General features: G+C 44.4%; 1 protein-coding gene across 1 annotated transcript in view; it reads right to left on the bottom strand.

Annotated features, from left to right (window-relative positions):
- Nucleotides 1–12,552, bottom strand: part of mtmr12 (myotubularin related protein 12) — an 83,426-nt gene extending 70,874 nt beyond the window's left edge. The window contains exon 1 of the mRNA XM_078285433.1: nt 12,289–12,552. Within this exon, the coding sequence (XP_078141559.1) occupies nt 12,289–12,357 (69 nt within the window). The 5' untranslated portion in view covers nt 12,358–12,552. The remainder of the gene's footprint in view (nt 1–12,288) is intronic.
- Between the last annotated feature and the right edge of the window lie 108 nt (nt 12,553–12,660).

Genomic DNA, 12,660 nt, shown 5'->3' on the forward strand with positions numbered 1-12,660 from the left:
AGGACAATTATCATTTTCTCTGCTCATTTAGCTTGTGTAACCTTATTAAATGTTGTTCAATATCAAATGTTGCTCAAAGTTTAAGTCTGTTCGTGTGACATTGAGGTTACAAGCACAAATTTTGACCCTGTTTTGCCTAGGAAGTCTGACTAGCCAATGGGAACACTACTCAACCTTATGCATTGCCGTCAGGTGCCTTGTAGCATTTTATTTTATCAGCTAACTACGCCTACGTCAAGCCTGAATGCCCCAGTGTTAAAAGAGGGTACCTGCAAGTATCAGCAAATTGAATTTAATGCTTTAAGACCTTTTTAATGCCAGTTTTAAGACATTTTAATGCCACTCCGAGCCCTAACTGGTTAGACCATTAAAGTTATAGAAAAGCAGTATGTGAAAGCAAAACCAAGCACAGTGTTGATGGGTGAGAAAAAGTCCCACCACTTTAGTGTTTTAACAATGGGAGGGCGACTGTAGCGATGAAAAAGAATGGAGTGGGAACAAATCACTAGCATGATGCCCATAGTGCAGCTCCAATGTCTTCTTACAGACTGCACAGTAGGCTTCTCGGTCGTTTACGTCACCAGCGTGCAACCATGCCTGGAAATCTTTCTCTTCCAGCTATTTTTGTGAAAATTTGCATTTTCCCATCTCTGGATTAGCTAGCTATCTCCTGTGCATCTGTATGTCTGCATTGACTTTCCCACTCGTTTCTCACACTCACCTCTCTCTAAAGTACCAAAGCAGCCAGTAACGATGCATCAATTTTGTTCCGACCTGAATCAGTCTGTCAGAATTATAAGGTTCCACATAGCCTACAGTATGCCAACAGAGAGACACGCTAATTACTGGCTATTATGACAATATACAGATGATTTTTAGGAATTTAAACACGTAGGCTAATTAGGTTAAGGGATCAGTAATATGGACCCTTTAGTAATATCTAACGGCAGCCCTAGGAACTACAACAACATCGGCAAACGTATGTCCTCCACAAGTCACACAGCCCCGGCTCCACCCAACATCTCTCACCCCTCCCTTCCCCTGAGCAACGGTGGTCTGAAACTCACAGAAAGTATGAACTGTTTTCACAACAGACACCACCTAGCCAAGTAGTGTTACAGGCCAGGATGTCAAGTGAAGAGGAAACGTATTCCATTGCACACTGTTATAAATGTTTAAAACATCCCACGGAGTTAGAGAACTATCAGTAAAAGTAGTAAAAGATGGAATCACTAGCTAGTGATGCTATGTTATCAGCTAACCCAGAGGTCTAGCAGCTCAAGCCGTAGCTAACGCTAATCAACTATACCAGCCCCCAGGCGTCAGGTCTCAGCCTTGCTTCCAATTTGACATGGTGGCCAACGGTGGTACTGCAGCCTAAAATTCACCTGCGGCCCAAAAAGCTTTTTTCCCCATAGACGGCCATTGTAAAAGACAGTCCTCTAAAACTGTTCAGAAGATACCTACAACACCACACAAGACCTTAAAACACTCTTTGAACTAAGTATTTTTTAACCATGAAGGCCGATTTTTAAAAAAAAATCACTCAGAGCCGTATAAAACACTGTTTTTTTGTGGGTGACGTCACCTCAGGGTACGAGCAAAGCACGCGCCTCTGAGCTCTGCATCGGGAACGAGCCTCCTGCTTCCACTGCTGCTCCGTCTGTCAGCTGTGTTCGTACAGTCCAGCTTCGCTTTTATTAAAATATGAAGTATTTTACATGAGTAGCCCACCCGTATTTAATATGTACAGATAAGAACTGATCACCGAAAACGGAGGTTTGGGATTAGGTGGGTTTTCTGTGCTTGTTCATGCCACGGAGATGTAGACAGCAAGCTAACTATATTAGCCTTGTTTTTAGCCTACTTGACATGTATTCCACAGGTCTGTCTGGCGAACCCAACTAGTCATGCTATTCATCACTTTTGTACTTCGTTGTGAATTAACTTTATGTTCTTTTAATTTTTTTAAATAAACGATTTTAAATAACTTGACCTGTACGCGATTTCTAATTCAGTTTCATGACAGTATTGTATGGTGCTGTATGGTTAACCTGCTTGCATAGTGAGTCTAGCTGCCAGTCAGAGTTACACTGTGTTTCTAAACAGAAGTGTGTGGCTGCTGTGTAGGGAAGTGAACCAGGTTGACTTAGCTTTGACAGACTAATGATAAACTCTTGACTGTATGATGACATCTTGTCAAACTACCACAGCAAAGTGCTGTAAATGCTACAGGGCCAAGGATACAGGGCCAACTCATGATTTTCATTGCCTGGTTCTTCTAAGTAACTCAAATAAAAATACCAAGGAACTGAAGCTGCACTTAAATGTCAGAATGTAAAGTTAAATTCATCAAGCATGACATGGGTTTGATCTTGTGTACTTTAGTCCATTGGTTCTGCAGGCTGTATCCAGCAGACAGCTACAGGTAGGACTGTGTGAACATCAGGCAACACAAAATGCATACTCATGAAGTTGGTCTATGCTGTGCGGCTTCAGTCAAGCTTGGGAGAAATGTAAACATTATAAGATTGAATGAGCAGATATGCTTGGGGAAACCTGCCTAGTAATAACAAAAGTGATGACATCTTTATCTTTAATATAAACTTAAGACAACTTCTCACAATGGAATAGTGACGTGGAAATTAGAGTTGCAAGCAAATGACTTCTAGCAACTACTGGCTGAATACTTACTAATATGTATTAATATAAATATTTATATAATTATATAATAAATGTAATTAATATATAAATATAATTAATTATAATGTTAATATAAATATTAATTGTATTAATATAAATACGTATTAATATTATAATATTTAATATAATATTGACTGGTGAGTAATCAAAAGTTGACATCTAAAAAGTTTTAGATTTTAATTTTAGGAGATTCCTTCTCTCTGCTCGCCCCTCCCCCACCAAACCGTCCGTTCCACACTCCCAGCTGCAGCTGCACGCTCCCGACCTGCTCACTTGATGACGAGAGCGCGACTGGGCTCGCTAGCTCGCTCGTGGGCGCGCTACTCCTGGCGGGAATACGTAAGCAGACACTACTGCGCATGACCCGTGGGCCGCACATCACGGAAGTAAACCAGGAAGAGAATTTTTTTTTTGGCGTATGCGCTGGGTGAGCAGCTTACGTTCAAATGAATGGGCAGCCATTTTTCCATTCATCCTCCAGTTAATATAGAACCTCCTTGAACTATACCCTATACCCTTTAGCCGCTTACTAGCAACAGGTTGTTAGATATTTATTTATGCGCTATTATGCTGAAAACCCGCTAGATTTTTTTTCATCAAATGTATTTCTGCCGAGACGCATCTTTATGATCGAAGTGACAATTAGCAAGGTGTGGTCGTGGAAAAGTTGTCAACCCGCCCGTGCTGTAAGAAAGAAATACTGGGGAAACACTGGAGCTAACATTTGCTATGACATGACATTTGCCTGAATGACTGATTTTTCACTGAAAATTAAAGTCCATTATAACAAAATCAGCAGACTTTTTTTCAAAAATAAATACTCCTCTTTGTTATTACTAGTGCAGTGCCGATTGCTTGGCCTCCGGTATTGCTGCTTGCAGCTTTCTCAAGAACCGCTCATCCAAACAACTTCACACTCGACACTGCGCTTCCAGTCGTTTGCTTTGAGCCCCGCTGCTGCACAGAGCGCTGTTCGCTTGTTTATTCAAAGTTTATGAATCCGACACTGCACGTCCTTGGGTCCCCAGCAATACACCCACCATGTGTGAAGTAGATCGGACGAACGGTTCTCGAGATATGCAAAGGACACACAGACAGAGATTCCTTGCTTTATAGTATGGTAACATAAAATATCCCTGCATTGTAGGTTAAGTAGGCCAACATCAACAGTGCAACATAAAATGCAACCTTCAGTGTTTTACTCCAGAGCATCAACATAAAATGCAACTTAAATCATGCACTGAAATCTCCCACTAATGAATAGGGCTACATCTTTCTATAAACAGCCCAAGTAGTGATGCGCGAGTCAATCCAAAACTTGCAGGTCCCGCAGGTTTATCCGCGGGTGGGGCGGGTTAGGGTCGATTGAAGATAATATTGAGAACGAACGGGCAGATAGGATAGGCTATGTTGATGTGTCAGATCGGGCGGTCGCAGGTTGAAAAAAAACTGACCCGCTGGAGAGCAAGTCGCAAGCTCTCCTCCTCCTCTCCTGCTTCTGCCAGTGTGATTGCAGAGTGACGTCGGGCTCTTCTGCACACCCCCACAATATCGGCACAGAAGCCAAAAATCAGATCAATGTATATAAATTGATCAAAATCGATCTCTAATGCGCCAATGTGCGCATCACGGCATGTCTGTCATTGTCATCATGGCAATTCACAGACCAGCAGAGCAGCAGCAGCAGAGCCTTAAAGTGAAACTTAAAATTCCACAATTTGCTCCATACTCGCTCCAGCTGTGATGTCATCGTAGATTGACATGTAATTCTGACCACTGAGGACAGATACTCTCCAGGGAGATCTGACACGTGGGGAATAGGAGACACAGAACTGAATGAACCGTGGCACACATGTGCGACCCGAACCGAACGGTTCGGATTTTTTCCGGGAACCATTTCACCCCTAATATTAATGTAATGCAGGTATGTCTATTGCTATGTGCATCCCTTAGTTCTTCAGCTCTTAAGCTGTAGTTAGCTGCTATGAACTCTAACAGTGAGGGGGAGTGCAGCTGACTGTTTGACCAGAGCGCCAGAGCCATCCGTCCCCTTATTGGATAGCAAAACTCGCTCCCTCATTGGATAGTTAAAAGAGTAGCGTCCCCATTGACTAGTCAGCAGGGTGTGAAATTAACAGTTGCCAAGTGCCAAATGCAGGTAGATTTTCCATTTGGCGAGTAAATCTCGGAAGGCTCTCCGCCACATGGTGGGTAAATGTTTGTACCAAAATAGTCATGTAATAAAAAACTATGCTGAGAGTCTCTACCGCGTTTTGGTGTTGGGCGCGCAGAGAGAGCAAGTGAGAGAGAGAGAGCGAGAGAGAGAGAGTGAGAGAGAGAGAGAGAGAAAGAGAGAGTGCGAGAGAGAGAGAGATCACGTCTGTGTCGGAGTTTCACAAGGGCGGGGCTGAGCTCCTACACACACACACACACACACACACACACACACAGGAGCGCCAGCCACAGACCGTCTCAAGCTCTCCTAGTTTAGCGGCACTGTTTACCGTACGGGACATCAGCTACTCCACTGTCACTTGCCGCCGGTCTGCTGCTAGCTACCGTTAGGCTAACTAAATAGCTATTATGTGGCGATATTTACAAGGAGTAAGCCAACCTTTAAAAACGAAAACCCACCGCCACTGACGAAAAGGAGGACGAAGCAGCGGAAGCACATACAAAAATAAAGTTTTGTGAGATTTTCAAGAGACTGGCTACAGTATGATGCGGAGGCTATGGTGATGAGTTGTTCCATGTGTCACCAGTATGCCAAAGACAAAAACAGAAACAACTCATTTGTCATCAGAAATAAAACGATGAAGCTGGAAAACATTCGTGGCCATGAACACAGCAAGTGTCACATTGCCTGTGTGTCTGTGTCCCGGGCTCAATCGGAGCCTCTCCTCTCGACACCCACTGTGACGAAGACTTCTTGAGTTGTATTCAATTGATTAACTGTTGATCAATATATTAAAATAATCAAATATAATCAGGCCAGAGCTTCAAATTTTGCTCTGGCCTCTTCTTTAAGTTTGTATTCAACATAATACCTTATTATCTCAATCAAAAGTACTGAAACGAATGTGTATATATCAGCTACTCTATATATATATATGTGACACAAAAAGGCAATTTATTATTTTGGCCTGTAAAAAATATGCTTGGCCGGTGGATTTTTTCATCTAGAGTCAAAAAGTTAATTTCTGACACTGCTAGTCAGACTCCCTAGGCAAAACAGGGTCAAAATTCATACTTGTAACTTAGATGTCACATGAACAGACTTAAACATTGAGCGACATTTTTCACGCAACCTCACATTTGAAATCATTTGCGCACAAATTTTATTTACACATTCACAAAATGTTTACAACTAGAAATCTTTTCTACAGTTACAAATTATTTTTGTTTGCTTAAATCTAATACATCAGTGTTTCCCACACATAGACTTTACTTGGGCGGGCCGCCCAGGTATATTAACGGCCGCCAAAGTATATTTGGCGACCAATTTTAGCATTTTTTATTTTTATTTTTTTTATCCGAGAGAACGACGCCATCCGCGATCGATTAACTAGTGGACAATCTCCCCTCGCTCTACCCCTCCAGGGTTTCCCACACATAGAAAACTTTGTGGCGGGCCGCCACAAAATCAGCACTGACCCACAAATTTTCTTTTTTTTCCACTATTTAATTGTAGAACTGCATGTAGCGCATTGATTTGCTGAGCCCCTAATTGCTCCACGCGATCTCTCTCTCTCTCTCTCTTGCTCTCTCTTTCTCTTTGGGGAGCTGGGACTCAGCTCATCGGTGTGTGTCTCTGCCTATGCTGATGATATCACAGTGCTGGTGAAGGACAGGCAGGATATACAGGCCTTGGAGGATAGCCTACACATTTTTGAGGGAGCAGCCTCAGCTAGGGTCAACTGGGGAGAGGGGAGTTAGTTCCTCAGCTGCCAGGAGGGCTACAGTGGGGTAGAGGAGGCCGTAAGGTTCTTGGGGTGTACCTGGCTCGGAGGGCTGGAAGAAGAAGAACTGGGAGGGCATGACTCAGTCTGTCATCTCCGGACTGGCTAAATGGAAGTGGCTCCTGTCTCAAGTGTCGTTTAGAGGGAGGACGCTTGTAATTAATAATCTGGCTGCATCTTCTTTATGGCATCGGATAGCCGTCTGTAACCCGCCCAGTGGGCTCCTGAGGGACATTCAAAGGAAGTTGGTGGACTTCCTTTGGTCGGGGCACCACTGGCTGAAGGCTGAAGTTCTCTATCTGCTGGTGCATGAAGGAGGGCAGGGGCTTATGGACCTAGAGAGCAGGGTGGCTGCATTTACACTCCAGGCTGCCCAGAGATTCCTCTACCGTGCAGATAGCAGTTGGGGGGATCTGGCACGGGCTCTGCTGAGGAGGGCTGGTGGTTTGGGGCTGGACCGCCAGCTGTTCCTGATGAATTTGGAGGGCCTGAAGATCTCAGGGATTCCTCCTTTTTATGCGGCTATGCTGAAAGCCTGGTGTTTGCTTCGGTCTACACGTGTGGGGGGTGTGGAACCAGGGCCATGGGTGTGGGAGGAGCCAATTTTCCACAACCCTCTCATCCCAGTGGAGTCAGTGTTTTCCAACATGCTAAGAGGTCGCATCATGAAGGAGGCATCGCCACTCTAGGCCACCTGAGACAGCCAGGAGGAAGGGGCTGGAAAACCCCTGAGGAACTGGCCCAACAAACTGGGCTATCATCAGTAAGACTCCTGGAGAGACTGAGAGCTGAGGTCCTGGGGTCATTACCTGAGCGGGTACTGGAGGTGCTCAGCAAACCTCGGGGAGAGGAGCCTTCCAGTTTTCCCTCTCTAACAGTGTCAGCTGAGACGGGGGGCAGGGAAGAGGAGAAAGGGAAGCTTCTCTCGTTTGCCACTCTCAGCCTGGGGAGTTTTGGGGAGTTAAAGGGGAAGGTCCTTTATGCCGCTATAGTTAAGGTCAGGAACATCAGGGCTCTTCAGGATGTTAAGGAACATCAGTGGCAGGAGGTGGTGGGTGAGCAGAGTATGGCAGGCTCCAGGTGGAGGGTGCTTTATAAGCTCCCCCTTCCTAAGAGGTCAGGGGACCTACAGTGGAGGATCCTGCATGGGGCCCTCGCAACAAACAGCTTTCTGGCGAAGGTGGACTCAAATGTGGGGGGGGGGGGGGCTGTCCTTTTTGTGGTTCATCTGAGACTGTTCAGCATGTGTTTGTACAATGTCACCGTATGGTACCGGTTCTGAATGTGTTGGATGTACTCTGTTAGAGGTTTGGAGATGTTTTCTCTGTGGGGCTGTTTATTTTGGGACCGATCTATTCTTTTAGTAAGAGGGCTAAATGTGTGTTGCTTAACTTTCTGTTTGGCCAGGCCAAATTGGTCATGTGGCTGACCAGGAGAAATAAGGTGCCGGGGAGCGGGCCCACTGACCCGCTCTGAATGTTCAGGGGGATGGTCTCTGCGCGCCTTAAGGCCCTGACACACCAGGCCGACGGTCGGCCAATGTCAGGCCGTCGGTAAGCGTCGGTGTCCCTAGTTTTTGCGGTGTGTCCCGCACCGTCGGCACTAGTCGGACCCTGTCGGCGTCTTTTCGGCCGATTGAGCATGTTGAATCGGCGTCTGAGCCGTTGGTGAGAGAGATCACTCTGATTGGTAGTTCGTGTTTTGCCTCTGGATGATTGGACTGATAAATTCCTTCTACATGTGGAACTGAACAGGAAAGAGCCGAGCGAAATTTTTAAAATCGGAGGTTTCATTTATCTCCAGCTCTCGACACAGGTTCGGGAAAGCCCCTTGAGCCTGTCGCTGGAGTAACGTTATTCATGATTTCACCCATTTAGTGCGGTATTATTTATTTTTCGCCTCCGCCTCTTCCTTTCTTCTTCCACAACCAAAAACCAAGGGCTGACAACGCCAGTGCCATTTGCAACTTCTTATCAGACATATGGTTATTTCCCTTCACGCAGGCGCAGAACGTACGTGCTAGTTGGCCGTCGGCTGTAGTCTTTGCGGTGTGTTCAAGTGCAACTTTTTGGACCAGACACAGGCGACGTGAGGCGACGCAACAGTCGGCCTTCGTCGCCGCTGGTTCTTTGACGTCGGTTTGGTGTGTCAGGGCCTTTAGGGAGGAATACGCTTATTACTCTCTGGTTAATGACATTCCTGGTTCCAGAATGTGTGGTGTCTGGAGGGGGTGGTGTGTACTGTTGGGGAGGGGGGGCCGTCTGTATCGTTCTAACTGTAACAGGTTCTACAGGGGCTGTTTGGTGTGTTTGGGCTGGTATGCTGTTTCATGTAGTGTGTGTTGCTGTATGGCTAGGTATTTTTTTGTTTTTTTTGCATCATGTTTGTTTTGCTGTAAGGTGTGGGGAGGTACACTATGTCAGGTGTATTATGTTGTGGCAGGATGTCAGTGTAAGTCTGGGGTTTTTCTTGCGGGTGGGGTGGGGGGGGTGTGCAGGTGTGTGTGTGTGAGAGTGACTGGGTTGGTTTTAGGGAGCGAGTGTTGGTTGAGTGCGCAGGGTTTTAGGATACTGTGGCTGGTTTTCAGGTGTTTAAGTGAGATGTTTTATTAAAGAACACCAAAAGTCAAAAGTCTTTCTCTCTCTCTCTCTTTCTCTCACCGGACCCGTCTGTTCGCCTCCCACTGCACACGCGTGAGGCATATTTTTTTTCCATGCCAAGAAGGCGGCCGACTGAATTCCCGAAAAGAACTAACAGTTAACGTTACTCAGAATACAGCTGAGTTTCCAAGATTAGCACGCTGTATAGCCTAGCTGCTAGTCAGTATCCACTGATAACGTTAATATTAACTTTTTAACTCTGAATGTTTGCTCCCTCAATCCAGATTAATATTGAAAAATATTTTCAAAGAAGGAAAAGGACACGTCTTGAGGAGGAGCAGGGACAGTCTGGACCAGAGGAGCTGCTGAGCAGTAAAATAATGTCAAAGATAATAATGTCAAAGGCTGTAATTTAACGATGTAAAGATACAGGTGAGACTGATAGCACAGAGAGATGTAGCAGGGCAGAAAAGCTGATTTCTCTGTAAAGGGGGTCTCATTTCTATTCTTCACCTTGTAGACAAAAGCATGCAACAAACTTTTTTAAGTTATGTTGTCTTAGACACAAAGTACTTTAGATAGACACAGGTTAGTTATTTGTTTGACAAATGGAACTATTTAAAATGGAGTACATTAGATAATTTTTCAGCCATCCAGGTAATGGGATCCTTTATTGATATTAGCCTATATATTGACAATATAAGAGAATACAAGAATAAAAAGGCATGTTGAGTGAAAATATTTGCAATAAAAGTATAAAATCTCACTTTTTTCTTTAATCTCACCTGTGTGGCTTCTCCCAGTTGTTTTCATATGCATGTCTTAAACATGGCCGCTACTCTCTTCTACGTCGCTTCCCTGTGAGCTGTAAGACGTTAGCCCCGTTGGGGCAAGTATGTAGCATGGATGTATTAAACTAGGTATGTAGAGGCTCGCCGCACAGGGAAGAAGCGTAGAAGAAGAGTAGCAGCCATGTTTAAGACATGCATATGAAACCAAGGCTGCGGTCGAATAGTCAAAAAAAATACGTCCTAACTCTTATTCCTAACCACTTTTCCTTGACCTCGTTGGAAACCGTCATGAGGTCAAGGAAAGATGTGAAGGAGAATTCATAAGGGCTTAGGAAAAGACAACCGCGGTGCTAAGAGAATCCGACTGCACTTACACTAGGCTACGTAATTATGCAACGGCGGATGTTAATGACGTGGGTCTGCCGTGGTGAAACTACAATGTTCCGAAGATGGACTACCAAAAGCGCATCTTAGATACTTCGCCCCGTGCGTTCTTACCGTGTTGTTTCATGCAGGCTGTATAAACGTGGACAACCCGGTGAAAAATATTGCTTCATCACCAAGGTTGGAATTGAAATAAAAAAGGAATATAGGCTACCAGTCACAAAAGCGAAACGAAATGGTTGTCACATTGAGAATGGTTGCTCACGCTCACCCTCCTGTCCACTCATATTTATCGACATGAATCCCAATTAGTATGATTGTATGAAAATAATTGTTAAATTCATGCAAGATAGGCATAACATGTACAAATCTACTACTGTACATATCATCATTCTTAAGTTTCAAACATGCTGAATTAAAAACATCATCTGGCTAAAAACGTTTCATATCCCTTTTTCTTGAAAGACAGACTTCTGTGTTATGGTTAATATGCTGATTATGATCTGATTATAAGCCTATGCATATAATAGCTTAAGAACCACCACACAACTCAGTAAACACCTTGAAATGTTGACTTGATTGTGCTTTGAAGTTGTTATGGCTGATACAGGCCTTTATTCAGGCAAGGGTTTCAGCATCTGTGACTGAAGTAAAATTAATTAATGATATTCCTAAAGGCTGGCAATACAACAACGCTCAGAATGAAGAAATAACTAATGCAAACTGAGCATAGGTTACGCTACAACGTTAACTTCACTTTGATCATTTTACAACAGCAGCGTAACGTTCATAGTTCGCCTCTATGGGTTTAATATATTGTTGACAGTTCAAAACATATAAGCATATTAGCAAGTTATGGCATAAGATAGAACATGCTTAATAAGCAACGGTAACTTGCTTGATGATCTGCGTCCCTTGTCGGTCATGATCGTTTGTTTTCGTGAACGGCCGAATGGTGCGTCGTTGCTGCCGCAAAGAATTGTGGGACGGCATTATCTCCTTTCCTTTCGTAAAGGATGGTCCAGTGTATCCTATGCTAAAGGAGCTAAGTAAGGAAGCATCGAAGCACCTTTCCTTAGCATGTAGAGAATTCGAACAGCTCTTATCATGGCTGCCACTTAGGTACTTCCGGGTCATTTCACTCAGTTAGGAACCTTCCTAAGCAAAAAAGACTATTCGACCGCAGCCAAAGATTCGATAAACACGTTGGAACGCATCGGGAGTAACGTTACTAATTAGCTAGCTGTGGTAACACTGGCCCGAAGACCGTCTCGGCGAGAGCGTCACGCCAAACAAAATAATCTGGCAATTTAATACTGCCTTGCGTATCAAACGCACACATCTGGTAGCTTACACTTAAGACCTTTTAGAAATCGTGAGCGGTCACTCATAATGCAGCATACAGGTGATTCTGCACCAGCTAATTCAATCAAATGTGAACTTTTACAATTGGTTCACACTGCTCGCTATCAGAGTCCACGGTGTAACGTTATTTTGGTTGAACATTGTGGGAATAACAGGCGAACCATTTATAAAAGCTGAAATATTGAAGTAAGTACTGCTCGGAGTATCGCGTGAATGTCGATTTGACAATGGACTCCACTGGACAGTGGACAATGGCCCTAAGGTCTTCAGCTATGTTATATCCGGTTTATATGTATGTTTGTCAGCAAGCAAGGCAACAGTAAACATCAACATTTGAATGGAGTTTAGCGTTCTCTTCATACGAGGGCGGCACGAATCGGGACTATGGAAACCCCACCCTGTCCTGTCTGCCCAATTGGCCGAAGTTATTAGCTCCTGCTAAGTTGCCGATAATTATCGTTCAGCTCGTCAACACTTCCATCTTACCTCTGGAGTGACGTAAGAAACAAACGACGGTTTTGCAGATTTCCCTCCTCCGCTTCCCAGACTCAACATTTCAGCAACTTCCACTGACTAGTTAGCAGACAGCTCTCTATCCAGATATATACTAGCTAGCTCAAATGGTGGATGGCAGCTAGCTCTCTGCTGTCTACGGGCAAGCTGTCGATGAGATGAGTTTGAGATCACGTTTGCCGCGTTGACGTCATGTCGGATTTAACGTAAATACGAACTGCCTGCAAAAGCGTTCACTTTTACTTATTCCTTCTCTCTTCTTCTTCTTCGTTTAGGTATTTCGGCCGTTTATATGCTTCAAGGCACATTACCGCCCTCCGGCGGTCAGAGTCACAAAAGTCATTT

The sequence above is a fragment of the Centroberyx gerrardi genome, chromosome 8 (genome assembly GCF_048128805.1).
Source record: "Centroberyx gerrardi isolate f3 chromosome 8, fCenGer3.hap1.cur.20231027, whole genome shotgun sequence".
NCBI lineage: Eukaryota > Metazoa > Chordata > Actinopteri > Beryciformes > Berycidae > Centroberyx > Centroberyx gerrardi.